This window comes from Zootoca vivipara, chromosome 2, assembly GCF_965207765.1.
Source record: "Zootoca vivipara chromosome 2, rZooViv2.hap1.1, whole genome shotgun sequence".
Taxonomy (NCBI): Eukaryota; Metazoa; Chordata; class Lepidosauria; order Squamata; family Lacertidae; genus Zootoca; species Zootoca vivipara.
Window position 1 is genome coordinate 81,030,482 of NC_142584.1, and position 26,859 is coordinate 81,057,340.

The 26,859-nt window shown below is 40.6% G+C and overlaps 1 protein-coding gene across 4 annotated transcripts; it reads left to right on the top strand.

Moving 5' to 3' along the window:
* Positions 1-962: 962 nt before the first annotated feature.
* Positions 963-26,330, top strand: IP6K2 (inositol hexakisphosphate kinase 2). Of its 4 annotated transcripts, none has more exons than XM_035106414.3 (6): positions 963-1,010; positions 17,587-17,882; positions 19,959-20,181; positions 20,916-21,091; positions 22,923-23,098; positions 25,546-26,330. In XM_035106414.3, the coding sequence occupies exons 2-6, from the start codon at positions 17,681-17,683 to the stop codon at positions 26,041-26,043; spliced, it is 1,275 nt and encodes a 424-aa protein (XP_034962305.1). In that variant the 5' UTR covers positions 963-1,010; positions 17,587-17,680; the 3' UTR covers positions 26,044-26,330. The 4 variants fall into 4 exon arrangements, with proteins under 4 accessions (XP_034962305.1, XP_088518445.1, XP_088518444.1 ...); XM_088662319.1 differs by lacking the exon at positions 963-1,010 and adding an exon at positions 4,620-4,810; XM_088662318.1 differs by lacking the exon at positions 963-1,010 and adding an exon at positions 9,459-9,556.
* Positions 26,331-26,859: the final 529 nt, after the last annotated feature.

Below are 26,859 nucleotides of genomic sequence, written 5' to 3' on the forward strand. Positions count from 1 at the left end.
GCAGCACCTTCACATTTTGCCTCAGGCGGCCAAATGTGACAAGCGGTTCCTGTCTATGGTTACCTTTTATAAAAAAGAAGGGAAAAAAGAACTGGTTCTCCTACTGTTAAACGGAAGCGATCTTGTCGCAAATAAAATACGCTGCTTTTCACAACCTTGTTAGGTGGGTTGAACCAGTGTCCAATCTCCATCCCACCCCACAAACCCTTGTTGCTCAGGGACCGTCGGCCTTTACTTCTGTGTAAAGATACTGGAGGTCTGTGCAGCACAGACGGTGTGATTCCTAACCAACAAGAAAGGCATATTGGTGAGGAACCCAAACCGGCCCAGGGCAGTCCATGCTAGCGACCGCCATACAGAGTATGGTATGATGCTGCTCCTCCCGTGTTGCTGAGAGAAGACCCACCACAAGCTCGTTGTGGAGAAAGTCCTTTAACGCACGACAACCAGGACGGCCGTCGCCCAAAGCTGGACAGGTTGCCGGATCTAAACCGCGCGGAAGAAAGGCGCGTGCTAAGTTCTGTGACGCCTTGATGTTCTGGAGCGGCTCGGGAAGCGCCTTCCACAACTCAAGGGACCCCAAGTAAAGCTGGCACATAAGCTGAGCTTAAGCGAGGTTTCCGTTCCGCCTATTATTTATAAGGAGGACCTCCTCGCCACCCGCTGCCTTTTGGTGGTCTCTGCCCACATTTGGCTCCCCGCTCGCTGCCCACTCCGCGCTCTCCCCCCCCCCCCATCCATGTCCCCATCCTAACCGCCCCCCCCCACGAGTGCCCATCATCACGCGGCGCACGATGCCTTGCCGCCCGCCTCGGCTCCCTTAGCAACAGAGCCTGGCTCCCTTAACTCCCCCAATCAGCGGAGGCTTGCTCCGTCAGAGCCAATGGAGATGCACGGGGCGGAGCCTACCCTCTGCCAGCGGGGGAAGGGCCGCCCCGCTCGGCGCCGCCATTTTGGCCTCTGAGAAACAAAAGAGTCGAAGCCGCTGCTGGCGGGGAGCTATTTGGCAGGTAACCGCATCTCTCGGTTTTTATTATTGTATTATTGTTATTATTATCTCCACCGCCATTATCGTTCCCACCCTTGGGTGTCTCAAGGTGTGAGGAGGAACCAAGGAGTCTCATCCCGTCTCGGGATAAGAGCCCAAAGGTCCCTTCCATGCCGGCTTGAGAAGAGCCGGCGGCTGGGTCGCAGGGCCACCATCTTCCGCCCTTCTTGGTGGAGCCGGTTGCCACATCCGCATCCCCTCGCCCTCCCCCGGCACCACGTTGCTTTCTCCCGTCGTCCTCAGGCAGCCCGCCTGAGGTAAACGGCTCCTGTAGCCGTTGAAACCCCCAAAGCCGCTGCCGTGGCAGCGACGTTGGAGGCAGCGGACTTAGAGGGAGGCTTGCTGTTTGCAAGGGATGCTTCTAGGAGAGGGGTAGGATGAGGAAACGAAGCCTTTGATGTGCCCCCCTACCTTCCCCCCCCAAAAAACACCACACATCCCAGTACCAGCCAGTTATCAGTGCATATGATGGGGGTCCCCTCGTTTGTGCAACCCCCCTCCCCACTTTCTACCCGGCAGGAATTGGTTTGCCGCTTGGTATATCTGAGCACCGCTCTCTAGCGCTCTGTGTTGCGTTTGGCTTGTGATGTGGGCCCGCATCATCGGGCATCCAAACTGAAAATGGTCGGGTGGGGGTGGGGAGGAGAAAATTGCTGCGAACATTTCACCCCCCCCCTTTATTGCGTTTTTATTATACATGCACTTTTATGTTTTAACACTTGACTCGTCATCCTTCTCTCGTTGGGTGAGATTTCTCTTTCCTTTATCTTTCCCTTATCGGAAGCTCTACGCAGGGTTAGAAAACCTTGCGCATAGGGCCAGGAGGTCATAAAATGGTGAGGTACTTTGAACTTCTGGGTGGGTGTGGTTTAAAGCTTTTATTATGATGAGAAATGCATGACTCATTGTTACTCTGCAATTTTGAAATAGCGCTTGATGACTAACCAGGTACACTTGTATACATGCCCTCCTGTTTTGTTTTTTTCTTTCTCCACATGTTGCACCTGCCTGGTGTATTTGTATGATTTGTATCATGAATTTGGAACATCTTGATCTTACATTGTAGTAACCTATTACTGTAGTTATTTAATTGAATGTCTAATTGACTTCTTCCCAGGCAGTACACTGTGTGTTGAAAGACCTTTTATTGCCCTGAAAAATATTAGCAGCAGCCTGAGGTACTGTGGTTGTTTTGACATGCACATGACACAATCTTGAGTTCTACCGGTATATTCCTGATTTAATTTTCTTCTGTTTTGGTCTGATTTTATAGCACACCATGCCCTACAGACTTGCTGTGGCTGGCATATTATTAACATGGCAAAAAATAAGTCAGTATCTACCCAAATAACTTCCTCCAACAGCTCTTAGCATTTAATTAGAATGCTTTTTCAGAGCAAATTGCTCAAAAGTGTGCAAAAATCTAGGTAAAAGAAAATAAACACGTGGAAGAAGTTCAGTGATTGCTAGTAGTCATGTTGAAAGTTGAAATGTTATGTGAACAAAATTGTAACCAGAAGGCAACCAGTGAAGTAGCTTGCCAGGAGACTGCAGGAAGCTTTGGAGATTCTGGAATGTTGATAGAAAATGCATATGGTGGTCCATGGCAGGCATGTCAAACCTGCGGCCCTCCAGATGTTTTGGCCTACAACTCCCATGATCCCTAGCTAGCAAGACCAGTGGTTGGGGAAGATGGGAATTGTAGTCCAAAACATCTGGAGGGCCGCAGGTTTGACATGCCTGGTCCATGGCCTCTTGAGGGGATGTGGATTATTATCTGTACCACATCCACCTTAATAGCTTTCAAAAGCATCCCAGTTTACAGCCTGGTACAGAATTTGGATAATTCTTTACCTTTACAGAATTATCCAAATTATTCAAAATACATGAAGATGGCTACCATATCTTAATCACCAACAAAAGATTTCAGCCTTCTGGCCAGATGGTTATAGTGAAAACGGCTTAACTCACCAGTGAGTACTTCAAGGCTCCATTGTGCAGTGAGCAGGAGTTGTTATTTCCCATCAGTTATGAGTCTCTCTGATCCTTCAGTTTCTAGACAACAGACTGTCAACCGTCATTACATTGGCCTTGTCACCATATTTTCCACATTCTTCTGATATGTGATAAGGTATGGTATAGAAGGACAAGCTGGACATAAATTGGCTTACTTAGGATAGGGGTATGTTGTACTACAACTTCTGTCATCCCTAACCATTGACTGTGCTGGCTTGAGCTGATGGAAGTTGAAGTTCCAACATCTGGAGGGCCACAGGTTCTCAGTCCCTGATTTAGGATTTATAAATGAAATTAATGGAGATACATTGCATGTAGTCAGTTTACAATAAATGCTATTGACAGTTAAAGTGGATTATTTTGGTTGTTTATCAGTAAGGGGCAGTACTCTGTTGCTTGAGGTGAAGTATTTACATAATCCAAATTTACTTATGTGAGTCTTCCCCACAGTCATTGGGGATGTTTGGCATGTGAGAGCCAAGATCTTATAGCTGTCTGCCAGTCACTTCACAGCCACCAGTGATCCTTCCCTTGCATGTTTAAGGGAGTGAAGGTGGAGGTCTTGTTGATGGATGGGGTGAAACTACCATCTTCTAACCATTGTCTTCACTAGGAAGCAAAAAGTAGTAGTTTCTACAAATAGGGGTATTATTAAAAGTGGGATTTGGGCAGTGTTAGGAAACTCAGATATATAAGCTAATCGCCAAATGGCACCTTGAACCTAGGTTACTGTTGTCAAAATGGAATGTCTAGATGCCTTTTCCCCCAATGTGGTTTTTTAAAATAATTTTTATTCATTTCATTTCGATACTGCTTTATATTTTAAAGAGAAAATCTCAAAGTGGTTAACAACACATTAAAACATCAAATAATACAATCCAGAACAAAACAAATTCAAGCTTCAATGAAAATATTTCAGATTGTTTCCCCCATATTTATTTATTTACCTACTTAATTTATATAGCTTCCCCATAGTAGAAGTACTCTAGGAAGCCAGTGTGGTGTAGTGATTAGTGTGTAGGGCTTGGGCGATCAGGGTTCAAATCCCCACTCAGTCATGAAGCTTCCTGGATGATCTTGGGCCAGTCATAGCATCTTAACCTATCTTACAAAGTGATTGGGGGTATTAACTGAGGAGGGGAGTAAACCATGTACACCTTGGAGGAAAAGGTGGGATTTAAATGCAATAAATAAGCTTTTCTGCTTACCTTCTTAAGAAAGCTGGAGGGGTCAGCCAGAGGGAGATGCCAGTTGTGAGTCTGGTATTCAGAGATTTATATGTAGTTGCAACTGGACCTATGCCGGTCACAAAACGCACACGGCTGATTTTGAACACTGATGGCCAATGAAGGGATCCCTCATACCTCTCACACAGCATAGAGCCCATTGGAGGTGGTGGTGATGACACAGGTGGCTGTATGACCCCCTTGCATTTTCATAATCCATTTAGCTAACTTATTTGGATTGGAGAGACTAATGCCTCTGCTATCCATTGCAACAAGCTTGCTAAGTAAATAAATAAATAAATAAAATGATGCTTATCTGTTTTGACTAGGGTGCCATATTTCAACTAGAGATCACTTTAGCACCCCTTTACAGTCGTACCTCGGAAGTCGAACGGAATCTGTTCAGGAAGTCTGTTCAACTTCCGAAATGTTCAGAAACCTGCAGCCAGTTGGGAGCTGCGGAAGCCGCGTCAGATGTTCGGCTTCCAAAAGAGCATTCAAAAACCAGAACACTCATGAGGTATGACTGTATATTTATTTGGAATGGGAAAGGTAGTAATATAGATGTCTGTATAAAAAGTTTCACAGAATCCAGAGTGAGATGAAGTAGAGTCTGTCCAATCTCCCCAGGAGGGTATTTTTGAACTGGCATCAGTGAGAAGGCCCTGTACCTGATACCCAGCAACCATACAGTGGTGCCTCGCTTAACGAATGCCCTGCTTAACGAAATGATTTTTTGAGCGGAGGTTGCCTCGCTAGACGAATTCGTTTTATGAAAAATTCGTCAAGGCGAATCGTGGTTTCCCATAGGAATGCATTGAAATTCAAGTAATGCGTTCCTATGGGCAAAAAAAATTAAAAAAATTCAATGCATTCCTATGGGATTCGCTAGACGAATTTTTCGTTATAAGAAAAGACCCGTGGAATGAATTAAATTCGTCTCGCGAGGCACCACTGTATTTCCAATGAAGATGGACTGGAGAGTAGAGCCCCTGAAACCATTCTTAAGGCATCAGCGCATTCATGTAGATGGAAGTGGTCACATGCCACTGAGGGTTTTTAAGACTAAAAGCAACACTTTAATTTGAGGCCAGAAAAAAATGTAGTTGATATAATATCAGTGTGTTATGTCCCACACACTAACTAAAGGTAAAGGGACCCCTGACCATTAGGTCCACTCGTGACCGACTATGGGGTTGTGGCGCTCATCTCGCGTTATTGGCCGAGGGAGCCGGCATACAGCTTCCAAGTCATGTGGCCAGCATGACTAAGCCGCTTCTGGCGAACCAGAGCAGCACACGGAAATGCTGTTTACCTTCCCGCTTGGAGCAGTAGCTATTTATCTACTTGCACTTTGACGTGCTTTCGAACTGCTAGGTTGGCAGGAGCTGGGACCGAGCAACAGGAGCTCATCCTGTCGTGGAGATTCGAACCACTGACCTTCTGATCCGCAAGCCCTAGGCCCTGTGATTTAACCCACAGTGCCACCTGCGTCCATAGCTGCCAAGTTTTCCCTTTTCTCGCGAGGAAGCCTATTCAGCATAAGGGAAAATCCCTGTAAAAAAGAGATAACTTGGCAGCTCTGCCTGCGTCCTACTCACACACTTACTAACATTCTGGCAAATACACTTTGTACCAATTGCACTTTTAAAACTTTGAAAGCAGCCACACATAGACAACTTTGCACCAGTCCAGATGATTACTATGATTTATGGATATGACTAGTGCATGAGTAACGAGTCAAATCCATGCTTTCGAAGTAAGACCACAGCTGGTGAACTAGACAAAACTGGTAAAAGGCACTCTTACCTGCTCACATACTCTGATTAGTTCCAGGAGTACCCCCAGACTGCATACTTAGTCCTTCAGATGGAGTTCTGTCATTGCCTGGATTAAGGGTTATTTTGTTTGCTACCATCCATGCCAAGACTGACTCCGGATACCAATTCAGAGTTTTCACAACTTCCCTGTGGTTAGAGGATGGAACTGAGAGATAGAGCTGTGTGTCATCAGCATACCAATTGCACTACATTTCAGAACTCCCCCCCCCCCAAAAAAAATGTCTTCCAGTGGTGCCATTTATAGAATAAACAATGCTGAATCAGAAAGCATTGAAGTCGTTATTCTAAGTACTCCTTGTTCTGCAGCCCCATCCCAAGAAGCAGGAAATTCAAGAGCTTGTATTTGATATTGGTGGGAAGACCTGGCAGTGGTATGGCTGGTCACAAATTACAGCAGTGGCAACTTTTTGGGAAACGAGACATTGAGCTTATGTGTTACGCCCATTGAAAAGCATCCAGAGTAGATTTAAAAGATGATGCACACACATTCCATTCCAGCAGGCTGCAACAGTGAGAGATAATGGGAAGCAGGGCCATTCCATCAGTTATGCCTGAAAAACCCAGCTCCACCAGACCTACTCTCCTTTAACTGGCAGCAGCCATTCTAGCAGCAAGAGAAAAAACACTGTCTTTCTGCCATCTCTGCTGAAAGGACCAGCTTCATCAAGTTTCTCCTTTCCCTAAACTCTTTTTCCAGCTAGTCAATATAAGAACTACATACCACGGAGAAGTGTGGGTTTAGTTCCAGACCACCAAAATAAAGTGAATATCACAATAAAGCAAGACACACAATGCTTTTTGAAAGTTAGGCTTACATTATACAGTCATACCTCATGTTTTGTCCACTTCGGGATGCGTCTTTTCGGGATACGGACGCGCCGAACCTGGACGTGCTGGAATGGGTTACTTCCTGGTTCGGTGCATGCGCAGAAGTGCTAAATCGTGCTTTGCGCATGTGCCGAAGCACCGAATTACGTCATGTGCCTGCACAGACGCGGCACTTCAGGATGTGGCCTTTTCAGGTTGCGAACAAGCCTCCAGAACGGATCCCGTTTGCAACCAGGCCCCCCTGTACTGTACTGTACTGTAATCTATTAAGCCAGGTCCACCTGGCTGCAGGGGGGGGAGGGGGAAAACCTACACGAATAGGATCTCCTCTACAGATGTTCCCCCTCAATATGCATATGGCAAAGAGTAGGTGGCATGATGGCAGAGGTAATAAGCTTCTCACATGTCGAATTTCATGAGGGAATCACCCAACTGTGGCTGTGAAGATAGCCTGGAACACAAAATAGAGTTTTATTAGAGTCCTTTGCAGTTCTCTTTATAAGAAGGTCTGACAGTGTCATTATTTTTTCAGGAAAATTAGAACTTTTTTCTTAAGCAGATGGCTCTGTAACTGGTGTTAAAAGGTAAAGGTAAAGGGACCCCTGACCATTAGGTCCAGTCTAGACCGACTCTGGGGTTGCGCGCTCATCTCGCATTATTGGCCGAGGGAGCCGGCGTATAGCTTCCAGGTCATGTGGCCAGCATGACAAAGCCACTTCTGGCGAACCAGAGCAGCACACGGAAACGCCGTTTACCTTCCCGCTGTAGCGGTTCCTATTTAACTACTTGCATTTTGACGTGCTTTTGAACTGCTAGGTTGGCAGGAGCTGGGACCAAGCAACGGGAGCTCACCCCGTCACAGGGATTCGAACTGCCGACCTTCTGATCAGCAAGCCCTAGGCTCAGTGGTTTAACCACAGCGCCACCTGGGTCCCTGTAACTGGTGTTACAAGCCACTTTTTGTACTGTTTTCCATTAGTTGCAAATCTCTATACAGTAGGCCTGCCACTTACATGAGGGTTTGGTTCCAGGGGTCCATATGCAAAGGCAAAATCACATAAAGCCAGCAACCCCTGGAACTACCCTGCTGTGTGACCATCCCTACCTGTCTGGAGAAGACCTTGCCCTCTGCCTTGCTAACCGGGCCCTGGGATGCTTCAAGAGCCTTCCTGCCTCCTTCCTAGAGACTGGAGGGCTCAAAAAGCTATTTCCATAATGGGTTTCTCCTGCTCCCCATTTACTGTATTTCCCCGTGTATAAGACAATGTTTTTTGCTGATTTTTTTCAGTGAAGAATTGGGGGTCATCTTATACACAGAATGTGAATGTGGAGCGGGGCTGCAAAGCTTGACTGCTTTCAGGCTACGTTGTGGGAAAAGGCACTTTGCTCATGCTCAGAGGCACTATTTTCCCCTCAGCCAGGAGTGAGCCTGGTGCATGGAGCTCAAGCTTCACGAGGTACCCTGTAGAAGCCCCTCTAGTGCGACACTGAAGAGGATGCCTGTTGCCCTGTGTGGAAGGCTCTACTCTGCCTGCCTTCCTAATCTTTCACCTAACCTTCCAAAGGTTCCTTAAGCGGGGGTGCGGCTGCCAATCCGCACTGAAGGTGTTATTTTGGAGAGAGAAGGGGGTGGTTACTCTGGCTCCAGTGCCCGCCTGCTTCACCTTGCCCCCTGTCCATAGAGATGCGTTGGCTGCGAACACTCCTGGATTGCTCCCAGCTCTGGTGGCTCTGAATCCGGGACCTGGGCACTGCTGCTGTGGTCTTCTTGCAGAGCAGGATCGGGCAGGTTGTGGGTTAGGCTGCAAAGAGCGGGAGGGCAATGGACGGGCCCCCTCTCTTCCACCTGCCCGCCTGTTTTGATCCTGTGTGCTTTCTGCCTGGGCTTGAAGGTAATCTCCCCCCCAAAAATTCTCCCTGGCACTCTAAATGGAAAAAAAATCATGGGGGCATCTCATACATGGAAAAATACAGTACAGTCAAACCTCGGTTTTCGAACGTCTTGGCTGCCGAACATTTCGGAAGCTGAACACCAAAAACCCAGAAATTGTGTCCAAGCTGTGTTGTTTAAGCAAATTACAGTACAGACAATTTTAACCAAGTCATTTGTGTCTTGGTATTTTGTATAGTTTGTGATAGAAGAGGAAAGCAAATTTTTGAAGAAATATTTTGCTAGAGAAATCGAAATTGATTAGATGTTACTAAATAAAACCTAGTATAGTATGTTTTAAAATGTATAATTTATTCAGTGACAAACTACTGACATTCCGTTCAGATATGGAGAAATGAAAGAGAACCTGGGAACAGTGGAAAAAACCTTACCCTGCAATGGAAAATTTTAATCTCTCATGCAAGATGCAGAGATGCTAAACTGGATCTTCTACAGAGTATTATTATTTTTTTAGTCAGCTACACAATGTGCATTGGCTTGCAATGCAATTAAGAAATCAGCTATATCACAGAGGAGCTTTTACTTTATTTTTCCCTGATCTTTTACAACAGGTGCATGGGAAATCTGCAGCCCTTTAAATAGTTGTTGGACTATAACTCCAATTAGCCATGCTGTCTGAAGGTTGCAATCCAACAATATCTGGAAGGTCAGAGCTCCCCCCTCCCCCTCTGTATCATTGTTCATTTAACTGCTCTGTGCATGCATGGATTCGTGTGCAACAGTTAAAGCTTCATCATAACCCTAACAAATGTCACAGAATTGTGACATTACCTGTGTATGTCAGAAATGTGAAATACTATTTATCTGTTCTCACATTTTCACAAAATTCATCTGAGATTGTCTTGTCAGAACTCACATGCTTGTTGGCATTTACCAAAAATGGTCGGTTCTTGTAATATGTACATGTAAGGTTTATAAATTAGATATTAGAGGAGGCATTGCCCTCTTGGTTTTAATGTGAACTTGCAGTTTTCTAGACTGATACACTGGTCTTTAAAGGTTTCACCTTACATTTACTTAACTGTGTTGTTTGCATGTCCTTTGCTGACTGCAGGTGTCCTATGAGAGTACAATGGAAATAAAAGCTGAGCAGCGTAATCATGATAGAGTCATAGATCTCCTGAAATTACTTTTTAAAGTTTTAACAAGGAAAACGTTTGACTGCTTTTGTCAGTGTTATTTTTAATAATTCATCTTTCTTTATACTGCATAAGAGGGGATCGTTTTGTAATTAAAACGATAGTGTATTAAATCTTAGGTGCCATTTGGTTGTTGAAGAAGTTAAGGAGCTGATTTCTCCCCCTCCCTTGCCCCAATTATGAGTCCAGCAATCAGCATGACGAAGCCCTTCCTCTTTTTGCCCCTCTCCATTTGTACAGCTAATGATGCATGAAGCCTAATTATTATTAACCCCAGTGTAGGTTTTATTTCTACCATACTTTCAGAGGCAATCAGCTCTATCTACTGTGACTTTTATTTTGATTTATATCAGTGGTTCCCAACAGGTGGTCCACGGACCCCCAGGGGTCCGCGAGCTATGCCAGAGGGGTCCGCAAGATGCTATTAGAATAAAAAATATATTAAATATATTTCGTATGATAACAGATTTTTTGTTTTGGCCACTTCCTGGATGAGCAGAGTCTAGCGCAAAACTAGAATTAGATGAGGCAGTAGTTCTGCTGTATGCTGTTAGGTGGCGCTTTACAAACACTACTGTTTTGCAAAGAGGTAGCACGCGCATTCTACTAACGCTCACCTCCCCAAGATGCCTTGCGCGTGTTGGCTTCATTTGTGCGCTACTGCGCAGGTACCCTGTCTTCTCCATTCCCCTCCCTCCTCCCTGGACTCTTATAAAAAGACTCTTAATTTGGCTCTCACTTTTTAATTTTAGGATTAGGAATTAATGGGGGTCCTTGTCACAATAGTGGCTCGATGAGGGGTCCTCGAGAAAAAAAAAAAGGGAACCCCTGATTTATATTATGCAAAAAATAGACTTGCGTTTTTGCTGATCTTGTTCTTTTGAATTGCAAGCCACCAAACATCATTAATCCGTACTGTAACATTTTATTTCAGATGTGTGTGTTCTAGACTGATAATAAAACTTTCACCATTTTCCATGGTTAAGATGTGATGCTTAATTTTAGATTTAACTTCATCAAGGAGATTTAAGGATCACATGCTTTTAAATAGTTGAAATAGTCCCTACATGTCCTGTCTCAGAAATAAGCTTTTTTGGCAAATACGTAATAATATGTAATAAACGGTTCTATTTTCTCTTGTCCTCTTTTTGTTCTCTGCACTGTTCCATCATTGTGTTCTTGCTTTACTTGTTTGGATTTTTCTTTCTCAAGAGAAACTTTGCTTCCATCCCTGCTGCTGCTGCTGATTTCTTATGGGAGCTCTGCTTTTGAAAATTTTCCATTCATACATAATGCTGCTGGTACTGACGTAATGAATGCAGTAATAGGACTTGAAGTAGGATTTCCATCCAGTTATGAAAGCCAGTGTTGGAAGTCTGTTGGTATTTAGCATAGATTTTTATCTCTAAAACTAGAAAAACTAAACTTTCTGAAACAAAATATATCTAGATAACGTGGACTCCATGTTAAGTCAGTCTTGACTTTTTGCTCCTTGTGAAGCTAGGAATGGAGACATGTTCTCCTGTTCTTGGTATCCCTTGGAGGTGACTAGAGATGTGTTCCGGGGACTGGGGCAGCTGTGAGGCTATTCACTTCTACTGCCCTGATCCTTTGGACAAAAGGATAGATAAAAGTATTATGGATGGATTTCTCGCCTCTCCCAAAGCAGGTTTATGTGTGGAATGGTAATTCTAGCAATTGTGAGTGTAAAGCCGGAGTTTTATTCCTGGTTCATATGAAATGAAAGGGAATGACTTTGGGAATAAACTGCATTCTCAGCTTCTCAGGAGGAACTTCCATGTTTAGAGAAAAACCAGAACATATTAGTCTAGTAGGGCAAGAAAATCATTGTAAGAAGTAGCTGGAAAATATTTATTGTAGGTGTCCCAAGTAGCAGGGAACTTTCTGATCCTCAACATCCAGTCTCTTCCTTGATGAGAAGTAGGTAGTCTGTTCATTTAAGCAAAATAATTGAGTGGGGGAGGGGAGATAGGCAGGGTGGATAAAAATCAATGATTTTTTTAAAAAAATCAAAAAAAATCGGATTTTTTTGATTTAAATCGGATTTTTTTGATTTAAATCGATTTTTTTGATTTAAATTGGATTTTTTTTAAATAAAATGCTTTTTGAGGAAAACATATTACCATCCAAAGGTTATTCCATCATGAAATAAAGATTAGTTTTTTTAATTATGTAGTATAAGGTTGTACTGTATATGTTTAATTTTTGGGGTAAATAAATTCCATTAATCCATTCACCTCTTCCAGAGGTTTTTGTAAGATTATTGGGCAGTTTCTCTGCCTACAAGATATTATCACAGGTGCTTGGTTTACTTTTGCAGTTCTCAAAACTGAATTTGACTCAACAGAGATCACATGCCTCTTCTTCACAGCAAAAATGTTATAACATGAACAGAGTTGAGAAAAAGACCTTAATCCTATTGTTCTACAAACCTATGAATACAGAAGCAACCCCTTCAGTGCTAAGTTTCAAGAAGTTCAGTGAATAGAATAGAAACAATATTTTTCTGATTGTTTGGACAGTATTTAAGTTTTTCATGTGTAGACTGGGCTGACAGTCTAAGTTTCTTAAAATATATATATTTTGTTTTTGTTTAGCCAAATTAGTTAACAAACATGGATGTTTGTTTAAGCAAATAACATTTGCTGAAATGTTATTGTTTCAGTTGAATAAATCTATTTAAATTGTTATTATTAAGGTAATGATTATTTTTCTCCTTCCTAAGTACAACAGTAAAGTTGTCCAAATATGAATGATTAACCTATTAAACTGGGGATAAAAAAACTAATATGAAAAGTTGTTATTCTAAAAATCTTCATCTACTTGCATAATAATGTTATACCAGCAAGAATTAGTCTTTATGATTTAAATCAACTATGATTTAAATCAAGCCTTACTGACTAGTGATTTAAATCGTGATTTAAATCGTGATTAAAATCAGTTTGATTTAAATCAAATCCACCCTGGAGATAGGCAATTTGGTATTGTGAAGATTCTGCCAACAAAGAGAGGGAAGGAAGGAGACTGATGTGAGGGAGTTTCACTCACGTGGCTTGTGACTTGCTCATTGGGAAAGCAAGAGTTTTGCAAATTTTAAACTTTAAAATTTCCCACCTCAATTCAGATTACCTTTACTTTTTTAAAGTGGTGACTATTAATGCTCCATTCATATCACCGCCCAATGTTTATTTTAAGTTTTGTATTTCAAGGATGCATTTAGTTAAATGCTGAATGCTTGAGACTGTGCATAGCCAGTATTTTGGATAATTTTGTAGATAGTTTAATAAATACTTGAGATTTTTTTCATTAAGGGGATAACTTGTAGTTAGGCAAAAATGAGAGAGCAGAAATAATGAAAATGAAGTAGAGAGAGTTAGCCATTTTGAAAAAAAGGAAGGCTTTTAGAAAGGTTATTGCCAAAACAGAAGCATTTGTTGTATTTCAGTAATTGAACTCCATGTTCCCAGGCACATAGGTCATTTTCTACATCTCAATATTTAAGTAGGATATTATGTTCTTGGGGAAGGTTGTTCATAATTAAATTACTTTATGTTTTATACTCAGAAGATTTAGCAGGAGTTAAAACGCTTTTCCTTTAGAGTTATATAAATGTTATTATGTGGGAAAAGATATAAAATCTTGTTTGGGATGGAAGTGTGAAGAATAAAGATGCTGTTGTTACCTTGATCTAAAGCAGGAATGGATCATTGTAAAGCTGTACATAACAAAACTGCCTAGGGATATCTAGTAGCTTAGGATTGCCTTGAACTGCATTCAGACAGGTTTTTTAAATGTTAAGTATGCTGCAAGCCCCACAGGGACTGTTTTTAATCCCTCTTAGTTTACACATGGACTTGTGACCAGCAAGATCAGTATAGGTAACACAGTCTCTAGACTGAAGATGTGCAGTAAATAAAACCATGAACCATGAAAACCTAGTGAAGTGGTTAAACACACAAGTTATGAATTGTGAAGCCTCTGATTTAGATATCTGCTCCACTATATGCTCACTATGAGGCATCATGGTCTGGTATGGGAACAATAATGTAATCACAAGTAAAATTTCAGGGAAGGGAGGCAAAGACTACTTCAGGGCCTGCTCCAGCTGCTTTCCCCCTCTCCCTCCCAGGTGTGTGTGATCATCTGTCATCTACCCAGTGGGAAGGATTCAAGGAAGAGAGGTGATGGTGATGTCTGCTCTCCCAGAGAAGACTACACTGGTACCTCCGATTAAGAACTTAATTCGTTCCGGAGGTCCGTTCTTAACCTGAAGCACCACTTTAGCTAATGGGGCCTCCTGCTGCCGCCATGCCGCCGGAGCACGATTTCTGTTCTTATCCTAAAGCAAAGTTCTTAACCTGAGGTACTATTTCTGGGTTAGCGGAGTTTGTAACCTGAAGCGTTTGTAACCTGAAGCGTTTATAACCTGAGGTACCACTGTATTCCAAATAGGAGATGCCAGAGAAGGACCAGCTCTACTTCTAGATCTTGACAGCACATGAAAAGGTGTAGAGCCCATGCCAGATATTATGTGAGGAAGTATGTATGAGAAGATGCTCTGTGGTATGGTATGCAAGACACAGGCTGTTTAGGACTTCAAAGTAAAAAAAAAAGCACCTATGAGTTGTGCTTTGAAGTAAAAAGACAACCAATGAAGTCACAACTGCTTTAATGCACATCAGTCAATAAGGGATTGCAACATCTGGACTAATTGTGATGCTTTTCAAATCCATTTCCAAGGGCATGTTAATAGGAAATGTTTTTCTGTAGTGTAAGCAGGAGGTTACCAATGCTTGATGAACAAAAGCAAGATTCTGTTGCATAATAGTGGAATATTATGCATGTCCCTATATGAGAGACAGCCTTTATGCTCATTTTGAAGGTGGGGCCTGTTGAATCATGTCCTGAGTGATACCCAAGTGGGTGCAGTTTTGCAAATACACACAGTTCAGCATCCTACGTGGACTGCTCTGAACATATACGAAAGAAAACAAGTTGTGAAAGCGTTTGAAAAATTAATGAGCTCGCTGGGGAAGAGTGGAGAGTGGCATACGTTTGCGTATCAGGTGAAATTTGTAGCAAATACATTTTTCTGTGAGGATCAGAGGCTGTAGAGATTATTTTGACAAAGTCTTTATGTGTTTGCACACATGCATGCATTTTCTGTTATGATGACAGAATGTTGAATGTATTGTCATGATTTCAATAGTTTGTTTATTTGGAAGTAAGCTAGGGTTGCCATATGTCAAAAATAGACTCAGAGTCTATTCTGAGCAGGAACACAACCCAATGCATCTTACCCGAGTAGATGATCATTGGATGCATCTTTATCTGAGGGTATTGCTATTGTAGAGTAATTCATTGGAACTGGAAAAATAGTGCCATCTTCTGGATAGAAGTGTGTTGCAGAAATGGACTGGATGCAATAGTAGTTAGGTAGTCAAAATGTGCTGCACACCAGTAAGCCATTAAGAGTAAACGTTAGGTATACTCATTGCTTATCTTTTGTAGTATCACAGGTATGAAGTTATTGAGCTCAAGATATTTTGTTAAGTGTGGATTACATTGTATTTTCACCGGGTAGTGTTCCTGATGATAATGTTGTTATGGTCCAGCAAGTATTTGTTAAATTTCTGTTCATCCTACCGAGGGCAGCAAACAACAAAACAACGCACAAAATTTGAAAATGATCTAAAATGTTTCTTTAAAATAATTAAGTATCCTCAGAAGTTCAATATTATCAATATCACATACACATCTATTGTTTAAAATCCCTCTGTGTGTGTCTCGAAATTTATCTATTTTCATAGAAAAGAGTTATTTGTTTCTGCAATCCATTGTCATTTAATTTTAAGGTAAATTTTGTGCTCACCTACTTGGGAGCAAGCATCTTTGAATTCTGGGATTTATTTCTAAGATGACATGCTTTGCACAGCTTTGCACTGTGATCCTATACTTGGGTCTATCTAAAAATAGGTCTGCGACCTAGAACACTTTGTGGTCTCTCAGAATTAGCTGCATGATTGTTCATGTAACACGTTTTATGGCAGAACCAGTGGTCACATTATTTTTGGCTACAAATCTTAAAGATTAAACTATATCAGACCTTTGCTATATTTGCTAATAGGATTTAGCTCATCTCTGCTTTACTTTCTCAAGATGATCAAAATAGACCATTGGGCTTCTAAATGTGTGATCCTCAGTCTTGAAGACCACTATAATTCTGTACAGTATAATGTTTGTCATCTTATAAGGAGAAAAACACATGTAGAGACAGAGTAAACTTTTAAGATTATCCTCCTATTTAAGTTGGAGATAAGGTTGCTAAGAATAAAACAAGCAATGCTGAACATACTACTTTTATGGAAATATGCACGATAGGTATTGATGTGTTTTTAAAATTAGGGGGATTGTGATTTTCTGTCTATTTGTGTGATCTATGTATGCACAATTTTTTGAACATGAATTCTTTTCAGTTCTCTTTTTGGAAACTGCTCTCACAGAAGTCTAAAGCTTTTCTTTAAACTCTTGAGTTCAAAAAGTAGGCTGTGGTTGGCCCAAGAGCTTTTAAAAGCTAATTTGACATTCTGATTAATTTTATATTTGCTGTTTATATGTTTTTAAATGGATTTGTATATTTTAATGTATTGTACGCCGGCTCCCTCGGCCAATAACGCGAGATGAGCGCCGCAACTCCAGAGTCGGTCACGACTGGACCTAATGGTCAGGGGTCCCTTTACCTTTTTACCTTCCTGAGAACCTTTGAGTTAAAGTGCAAAATACAAACTCACTAAATAATAATTAAATGGAAAATACTTGTGTGTATTCTTCTGGGACCCCTCTTTTAAAAGCTCAAAAAGCTAACTTGCAAACTCCTTTATTACCTGGGGAGTTCAAAGTGGTGATGAAGGAACTCTTTTCAAAGGCTAGTTTAGGTTGTGGCCAGGCTCTTTCTTTATAAAATGAATAATATTAAATAGTGTGTGCATGCAGACTAAAAGAAAGTAAGCATCAAATGGAAACACTGGTTTACAGTGTCATTTGCATGTTCTACCTACAGCAGGCTTTAGAAGGCTAGATTGGTATCCGTAATATGATATAGAGAAAAGAGTGGAAATGCGTCATTTATCTACAGTTTTGCCCTGTAGACTATTGTGTTGATAATAAAATGCTGCAAGGGTTAGCAGATTTGAACAGCCAAGAGCAACAGTTCAAGTGCTTCTCCCCCTTCCACTTTCTGCATTGACATTCTGCCTGCTCCTTCGTAATAGGCATGCCGAGTAGCTGTGTGCTAATCCCAATTGGCTAAAATTGTGAGAGGCGTGGTATGCAGATTATGGTATGACCTCACTCCTGTTTGTCTCAGTGCTTGGGCTTGTTGCCTCTTTTCAGTTTCTGCTTCAGAGCGGAGAGTTTCACTTCTCTTTTTCTCGCTCTCGGTTACGAAAGAATCTGTTAATTGTGCTTTTTCAAACAACGTTGCTAAACGAAAAGGGATTTTCTTCTGTTTCCATAGACTTTCTAGCGGGAATAAACATATACTGGAGAAGCAATCTCTGTGTGAGCTGCCTTCACAACTGCCACATTGGTGTGTCTAATGTGCTACAAGGATGAGCCCGGCATTTGGAGCTATGGAAGTGGAGCACTATTCCAAAGGCGTTCTGCTAGAGCCTTTTGTTCATCAGGTTGGGGGTCACTCCTGTGTCCTCCGGTTTAATGACAAGACCATCTGTAAGCCCCTTATCCAGCGAGAACACCTGTTCTATGAGACCCTTCCTACAGAAATGCGTAAATTCACTCCTCAGTATGAAGGTACGTTACCAACCTTAGAAGGGGGTTGGGCTTTTTTATTCCTTTTGTAAATCCAAATGTGCTGTTTTGTCTCTAAAGTCTCTTATGCTGGAGAGATTTTAGGGGGTTTCTTTTCATGCATTTTGATATTGTCTGAGCCAGGCTGTGGAGATACAGGGTGGAGATGCTTGCCAGTGGGTCTTTGGGCTGACTAACAGCATTAGAGTAGAACAACTCTGCTGATGATAACCTATATATCGGCCTTAAGCACAGGTAGGTAAGTATATTGATAACAGCTTGTAAATGTTTTCAGTAATAATGTGCTGCTGCTTTCTGATTTGTATGTGTGTGTGCACTTTTTTAAAAAAAAAACTGGATAAGATTTGCTTGTCTTACAGAAGTTTATTGTGGCTCTTTGGATTCTTTTCTACCTCTAACAATTTGGTCAGCATAGCAAGGAACTTAAAATTTACTGTTAAAACATATTCAGCTTGTTTTTGCCCTTAAGGAGATGGAAAAAAAATGCGGTCATTAGGTAGGCAAAAGGTGAAATACCGTTGAAGAGACTGTCTCAGATGGTATGTGGGAGTAGATATTCCAGTTCTCAGCATTGCATTAGTTGACCAAAACTTTTAACTTTGAATGAGGTACTACTGGAATTTAATTAAAGATACCCGAATTTTAAAAATCTGATTACCTTTTTACATTGTATTATATTTATTAACTGAATAATGCAACCACTATTTAACCAATTAAAACACTAAGAGATGTCTCTTAGTTGTATTGCTTATGATGTGCACGCTTACTGAAACATTTGAAAACTTCTCATTACAAGCTTTTGGAATGAATAGATGAAAATGTACTTTATAAATGTTTGATAGAATGTAATAAATTTTACTAGCATATGTGGTTTTTCTCTTTTGGAGATGTGTGGGTGGGATTCAGGGGCAAGGGGGGCCTCATTTGGTCCATCTCTGTTGTTTTTTCCAGGATAAAGTCAAAGGCCATTTTCTAGCTGGCTTCCCCCCCTTTCCTGTAGCTCTTTCCTGTGTAGGCAGCAGGACTGTCAGTCAGAGCTTCCGCACTCCCTACCCTTGCTACTGTAGGTCCCAGAGCTGCCTGCCTTCTCAGAAGTGCCAGTCTCTCGCCAAGAACTCTAGTGATGAGCGGCAAGAATGTACAGATTGATTGATTTCAGGATAAAAAGAGAGGACTGAGGAAAAAAAGCCCCATTCAGCCAGTTGTTACAACTTCTGCCATAGCATTCCTATATGGCACTGTCAGAACTTTCCTCTAAGACTCTCAAAATATAAGACAATGCTCTAGAGACTCTGAGATGAGGAAGCAAAAATGCTTTCAAAGTTCACCATGTCTTGATGTATCTCAGTCAAATTTGTTTTGTACTTCATTTTGTTATTTCCTTTGCAAGACTGCTACATAACTGAAATCAATAAAATATATTCCCCCAAGGAAAATAAAAATTGTAAAATTAAAAGTGGTGATTCTAAGGAACCCTTTGAATTAGTTGTCTGTTGTAATGTGTGATGTTGTTCTTGTTTTGCTCTGCTCTTGCAAGCCTTTCCTTTCCCCTGGAATCTATTAACCCTCCTGAAAGCCGTTTGTTTGGATAAGTGCTTTTAGTTTTGCTGTTATGCAAAACTTAAAGCTTTTGGTGTTTCTGTGCAGGGCACATTTCACTGCAAGATGTAAATATACAATGTTTTACATCTCTTCTAGGGACAGATAAGTCAGATTTTTTTAAAAAAGAAAATAATAAAAATTTTCAATAATTGAAAACGTCTCCTGTTATTATTTGATTCCTATGTGATTCTGCTCACGAGAAGAATCTCCTGTATCATTAATGTGTTGTCTTCATGATAAATTGTCTTCTCTGTGAGGTGTCACTTTGTCTAGATGTTTTGATATTTGTTAGGTTGACAGATGAGTTTTGGCCTGTGGCACGATAAAAAACTAAGGACTGGGGTAAGAGAAAAACCAAAGTTGCTATATTCTTAGTGCAAAATTATGTTGTGTTGTAAGCTGTATATGCTTCTCATTTCTTTAATTTTAACTGTATATCTTATTTTTCCTCTGAAGGTGTGGTATCGGTAAGCTTTGAAGAGGATGAAGACGGAAACCTGTGTCTAATAGCATATCCATTAAATGGGGACCATGATAACTTGGAAAGCCTAGATAATTCTGAATGTGAACCTAAAAATAAATTGTTACGATGGACTAATAAAAAGACTCTATTGCTAGAAAATGAAAAGTTAACTAAGGAGTGGGTTCGACAGCACCGAAAAGAAGAGAAAATGAAAAGGTAACTAAAAAAAGAGTAAGCAAAGCAAAAGCTACTATCATAATTCATCTGTGTATACTCAAATCTCATGGATTACAAAAAATTGCAGTGCAATCCTAAGCATTTTTACTTTGAAGCAGTGCCCGTTGTATTTAATGGGGTTTCCTTATAGATAACTCTATAAAACTACAGCCTTAGTGTGGTAAAACTAGATAGGGTTGCATTCTGTACATTTTTGTGCCTAGAAAGTCATTTTTTCCTATTTAAGTAAGGAGCTCTGAAGTTCTAGTTTTTCAAGCCTTCTACAACATATTTTATTGATTTCAGAACATAGTGTCATTTGAATCTTGAAAGTTACAAACTGTGGCAACTGTTAAATAATGCTCTTTAAAAATATATGTAAGAGGCCGTGTTAGGCTGATGCTTCAAAAGCAATCAAAAATATTGTGGCACCTTAAAAACAAGGCACTTATTTATTTAGCTTTTGTGGACTAGAATTGGTGCTCATTGGATGCCAGTACTCTTTTAAAAACATAGGTGAAGGCTTGACTGAGAAACCTTGGGACAAATTACTTGGTTAATATAAGAAAGATAGTGGATATCACTTGTCAGTTTAAAAATCATTGTGAAATAGGCTAGTTGTAAGCAATGCACGAGTGAAGGCTAGCAGAGCACAAATATTTTCAAATTATTTTTGAAAGGCTAGGATACTTCCACTTGACCACTAATACTAAGGTTTGGTTCTTATTTTTCAGCCATAAGTTAGAGGAAGAATTCGAATTGCTGAAGAAATCTGAAGTGCTGTATTACAGTGTGGAGAAAAAAGGAAATGTCAGTTCTCAGTTTAAACACCATAATCCTTGGAGTATGAAATGTCATCAGCAGCAGTTAAAGCGAATGAAGGAAAATGCAAAACATCGGAATCAATATAGTATCCTTTGTGCAAATAAATGTATGGCAACTGAACAAGAACCACATTATCATAGGAACCGAAGAGTTAAATCTCAAATGTGACAAGTCACTCACAGGGGAACTTTTAGACTAAATTTGAGTTTCTCAGCATTGGCAGATGGAAGTGACTACAATGTACTATTTTCTGCTGTTGGAATTCAGGCTCTCACATAGTTCTTAGGCTGATGCTACATAAATCTGCAGACCATTTACCTTTACAGTAGCCCACAATTGATGTGTAATCTCTGCAGTTGGTGGAGGACATTGATGGTAGTGCTGTTGTCTGCATTATGTAAGGAACCATGTTGGTCATGCTGAAGTCCAAGCCAATCTATTCCCCTAAGCCAGTACATTCTGTTGAGGAGTGATCTGTGCTGACAGTGGTATGAGTACAGATGTGCCTTTAAACCAAAGTATGCCTTAGTGCACATCTAATTTTTATAAATGGAACCTCGTGCTTTAATTAGTGAAGTAAAGTTCTGCTGTTTCTTTATGTTGGAACCACCAGCATTCTTTCCTCAAATGGCACCAGAGGGCTTAATCTCTACCTCTCATGATCACAAGTTCAAATGTGTCTTGGTTTGCTTTTTTAATCGGCCTAAAGAAGTATGTAGGTTTTTTTGTTCAGTTGTATGTAAAAATAATAATGCTATCTTAAGTGACAGAGCCAGCAGCTTACTGTCTCTTCTCTATTTTGTATTTCCAGTAGAATATCTGATATAGGGAGATCATGTTTAACACATATTCTTTGTGTATATACACAAAGAGCTCATGTGCTACATGTAAACCCACTTCCCTAAATCATATAGATACAGTCTATAGGGAGTGGCTTGTAGACACCCTGACATTCTGTGATTGCCATCGGAGGCAAATAGATAAAGGGGTCTGTGTGCCGAAAATAATAAATGTGCTGCTGGTTCTCTGATGTGGCACAAAGATTATGATTGGCTGTATTTTGCCTTTAAGTAGCCTATTTACTGGAAATAAATGTATAAGAACTGTTAATGGTTTTTTCAGGGAGACATTAAACCCTTAGAACACTGAAAAATGTTCAGTGAAAATATGTAGGTTCTCTGCACAAGCCTTGTAGAGAAATTTTCTGAGTTGTCTGAAATATTGATAACTTATCATCAATATCTGATTGAGATAGTTTATAATATTTTTATACAGTTGAGAAGAGCAGCTGAATAGTTTATCCAAGGTTATACCAGAGTTATGTGTCAGACCAAAAGCTTGCTGAAGCCAAATTGATTGTTTCATAGGTTCTGTCCTAAATCTCCACCATCTCAGAGAACAATGCTTTTCCTTGGTTTGTGGAAAACAAGGCATTTTATGATACAGACCTGCCTGACTGTTAAAATCAGCAGGGGAGGCCTTGCTGGGGGAGCACTGCTATTTGAGGCCGGAGAGGCAGTGGTATTGTGGGGACCTTCTCTGTAGTTACCCCCTCCCCCCAATATGCCCAGTTATGGAACTCCTTCCCCATGGCAAAGGGGCCATCACTCTACTTGGCACCATCATCAGACTCTTTTCATTGGTCATCTGGGAGCAGATGAGTTCCAAGTGTTCCAAGTAAGGTATTTAATATGTTTAATTGAATGTTCATATCCTGCCCCAAGAACTTGTAGTGAAAGGTGGATAACAATAAGTTTAAAATGCCAGTCATTAATAGTGAAGTTAAGTTGTACAAGTTCTAATAATAGGGACAATATTGAGAATTTTAATTATTGGTTGGAACATTTCTTTATTTTGGCTTCAAGTGTAAGAGGAATTTTGGTCACAGTTCTTCTGAGCTTTCCTTAACTAAACAGAATTTATCTTACTGGAAAACCTAACCTCACGTTATGAGGTGCCTTGTGTATTAGATCTCAAGATGGGAACCCGGCAGCATGGAGATGATGCATCTGAAGAAAAGAAGGCTAATCAGATCCGGAAGTGTCAGCAGAGCACTTCAGCAGTTATAGGAGTCCGAGTTTGTGGTATGCAGGTGAGTTTCAGAAAGAGTAGGAGCAGAATGAGGTGTTTGGAATGAATAATTTCTGCTTATTAGACTGAGTGAAACCAATTTCTATTTGCGTTTTCTTCAAGTGGAAAAATTCTGGCTTTCCTTAGGCAAGCATTGCACTGTTCTGAATTTTGTGAGCTACTGATTACAGTTGTCATCAAATAGTAGAATTAAGTGCAGTGGTGCTGGCTGTACATTTTTCATTATATATTTCAGGCAATTTAAGAATGGTGTCTTTATTTTCTCTAATTCAAAATAATTCAGTGGTGTTACTCATTTTAGGCAATTTTGTAACCTTCACACTTCCTACTTTTCTAGCTGAGAGATTTTACATTTTATTCACCATCTTGCTGAAGAAAGCCCCAGAACGTGGCAGTATCACTGTAATCAGGCGGATGGGCCACTTGAGAGCAATGCTCTTCCTTATCAAGAGCGGAGAAAGTGAGCCGTTGTGCCTTTCTCTCACCATGCATGGAATTTGCTATTTAACCATCAGGCTGTCCTTAATTTGATTAAGAAATCCAATATGGGAGATGATCACAGAGAGTTCGTTTCCACATGCATGTGCATGGAGTGAAGCATGCACTCAAAAATCCTCTCTAGCAATGCATTCTCTTCCCTCCCATACTAGCAGTTTTATTTTATTTTTTTAAAATGCAGGTTCTGTCCTGGAGTCTTGAAAGACTCAATTTGAATCCAGATAAACTGCAAATTATTAACAATACTAATAAGCTGCACCCTTGCTTTTTAAAAAATGAGTTTTATTGAGGATTTTTTGTGTTACTCTGCACTAAGTCTTCGTAGTGTGTGCACTTCATAAAAACAGCCAAAGGAAGGCTCCTTTCACAAATAACATGATTGTAACTGTAAGGCAACTTTTACTATTTATTTGGGTGTTCGTTTGTTTCACCTTTCATTCTGGACTAAGACACCTTGCAGTTTAAAAGTAAATACAGTGGTCCCTCGACGTACGAATTTAATCCGTTCCGAATGCACATTCGTAGGTCGAAAAATTTGTAAGTTGAAAAAAGCGGTTTCCCATAGGAATGCATTGGAAACGGAAAAATTCGTAAGTCAAGTAAACTGCATCTAAAATTCGTAAGTCGAAAAAACCCCATCTAAACCGCAACGGTTTTCCTTTTGGATGTCGAAAAAAACATACGCGTGCGGCCATTTTTTTCATTCGTAGCTCGAATTTTCGTAAGTCGAGGGACCACTGTAAATAAAATTACATTGAGGCTGCTTCTTTTCCCTTTGGATCATTGTGGCTGGTCACATTGACTTTGATCGCAGCATATTGCTCAAAAGGGCTGACAGCTGGGTGGAAGTTGCCTAGCCATGTGCACTTTATTCCCTTCACTGCAGGCGTTTTCACTGTCCAGAGGCAGAGTAGGTGATAGCAGTTATCTGTTCTGCTGCCTGGCTGCTTAGCTATTCCCTGTAAGTGAAAGATGCAAGTGAATGGGGCAATATGGACAATAAAAATAGAGCTCCTTGCTTCTCTGCTGGCTCTTTGCATGCTTTCATGCAAGCTTGGTTTGAATGGAATGACTACTATCAGAGGAACTTTTCACCTTCCTGTACAATTAGAAGTGGTCATCTACCCCACTTTCCCTTTTCTTTGTTACTTTTAGTGGGAAACCTCTCTGTGCTTTCCCTTTAATAGCAGCATCTCCTTTGCAAATGATGCTTGGAAGGTATAAATGTAGTATTTATAGCCCCTTTCCTTATTTCAGGCTGCAGGATATTGCTCCAGTAGTTTCTTAATTGTTTCTGCTTTTAGAGATCCAAGTTTTAGTCAGCATGCTTAATTTTTATCCGTTTGAGGGCCAGCTGGTACTGTCATTTCAGTTTAGTCTTCAAGGACTGACTCATTAATCTTTGCTACCATTTTAGCAGATACTAATATGATTTGTTATATAAAAGATATTTTCATTGTCTCAGTTATATGCTTCAAGCTATTGATTTCTTCTTCAAGCTATTGTGTATGTAGACATACACAATAATTTTATTTAAAGGGCCATTTCCCCCTTCATAAGATTGCCACCAGTAGCTTTTCAAAATGAGTTAACAAGCATAGGCATGATACTGCTGTTATTGGGCTGAGTTACCAAATGCCATTATGCATGTTGTAACTTGACTTTTGAAATAGTGGCCAAGTAAATTTATAATCCTACTTAAATTCCATGGTCTTACATATTTCATCAATGGAAAAACAATAATATACACCTTAAGAATCTGCTTTGAAATTAAAATGTGTTATATATGAATGATTCGGCAGTTAGAATATTCTACCTTTGACTTCCTTCAGCTATATCAGAAGACACTTGAAAAGTTTTCCTTCTCTTCTGAAGCATATTTCTTGAGGGTTTTAATTCAAAGTTACTGTTTTATTCAGTGCTAACAAGTCCATTTCTTATTTTCTACAGGTTTATCAGCCAGGTTCTGGCCAGTTAATGTTTATGAATAAATACCATGGAAGGAAGCTTTCGGTCCAAGGATTTAAAGAAGCACTTTACCAGTTCTTTCATAATGGGAAATACCTGCGAAGAGAACTCTTTGAATCTGTTCTAAAGAAACTGACTGAATTAAAATCAGTCTTGGAGAAACAGGAATCTTACCGCTTTTACTCCAGTTCTTTGCTCATCATTTATGATGGAAAGGAATTACAAGAGGTAGCTGTGGACTCTGATCCAGAAGACCTTGAAGGCCTTTCAGAGGAGTCTTCAGATGAATCGGCAGGTGCATATGCCTATAAGCCTACTGCTAGCTCAGTTGATGTTCGAATGATAGACTTTGCCCATACAACTTGCAGGTATTACGGAGAAGATAGCGTGGTGCATGAGGGCCAAGACACGGGTTATGTTTTTGGACTTCAAAACTTAATAGTTATTATTAAAGAAATAAGGGATGAAAGCAGTGAATAAACATTTAGAATGCAAAGCAGTAGAAAGCACTATAGTGACTCTTTGTATTCCAGGAATATTGACCACTTTCTGGTGGTAGCAACCTGTACAGACTCTGTTGGGATGGCCCCATCAGAGTCAAAGCTGTTCGGGCATTTCCTTTTAGTGGTGCTAGAGTTAGCACTGACACATCTGGGTATCTTTATTATTTATTTTAACTCTCGTGAACATTCCATATTCGATTATTCAAATACCTCTGTTATTCCTGTGTGTATATATACCAATAAAATTCTTTTTGTTCATTGTAAGTGATAATGTTGTCTTTCCAAGGACCTGGGGTGTTTTTGGTCATTTTGTTACAACAAGCAGACTATTATCCCTTGGTTAAGGTGAACAGACCTTCTCTTCACATCTTTTTCATACAGTGAAATATTTATTTTTTAGGATGCTATCCTAGTGTATTCCCAGTATTAGACTCACCCACAAACAGTAGAACCAGAACAAGTTGGAATTACCTACAAGTAGGATTTCTTTGGTGGAGAGTAGGTGTTGGAGGAACTCATCACGAAGCCCATGTTGCTGGAGTCTGCACTACTCTCTTCAAAAGCGATTGGTGGCCTTTTTGGAGGAGTCCATAAGTCTTGCCTGCAAGTGGTGAAGCCTTTTGCGGAGCCTTAATAAACTATTTGAAAGCACCCAGTTGATCCCAACAATCAACAGATATATGAGATGTCTCATGCCTGCTTTAAGATACCAAACACACAGCCCTTGGCAGCTACAGTTATTCCCAGCTCTTAAAGGTAAAGGGACCCCTGACCATTAGATCCAGTTGCGGAC

Coding starts and splice junctions, on each gene's coding strand:
- IP6K2 (XM_035106414.3), top strand. CDS start 17,681: ATGAGCCCGGCATTTGGAGCTATGGAAGTGGAGCACTATTCCAAAGGC. Junction 20,182..20,915: donor AAAGAAGAGAAAATGAAAAG/GTAACTAAAAAA, acceptor CTTATTTTTCAG/CCATAAGTTAGAGGAAGAAT. Junction 23,099..25,545: donor TCCGAGTTTGTGGTATGCAG/GTGAGTTTCAGA, acceptor TATTTTCTACAG/GTTTATCAGCCAGGTTCTGG.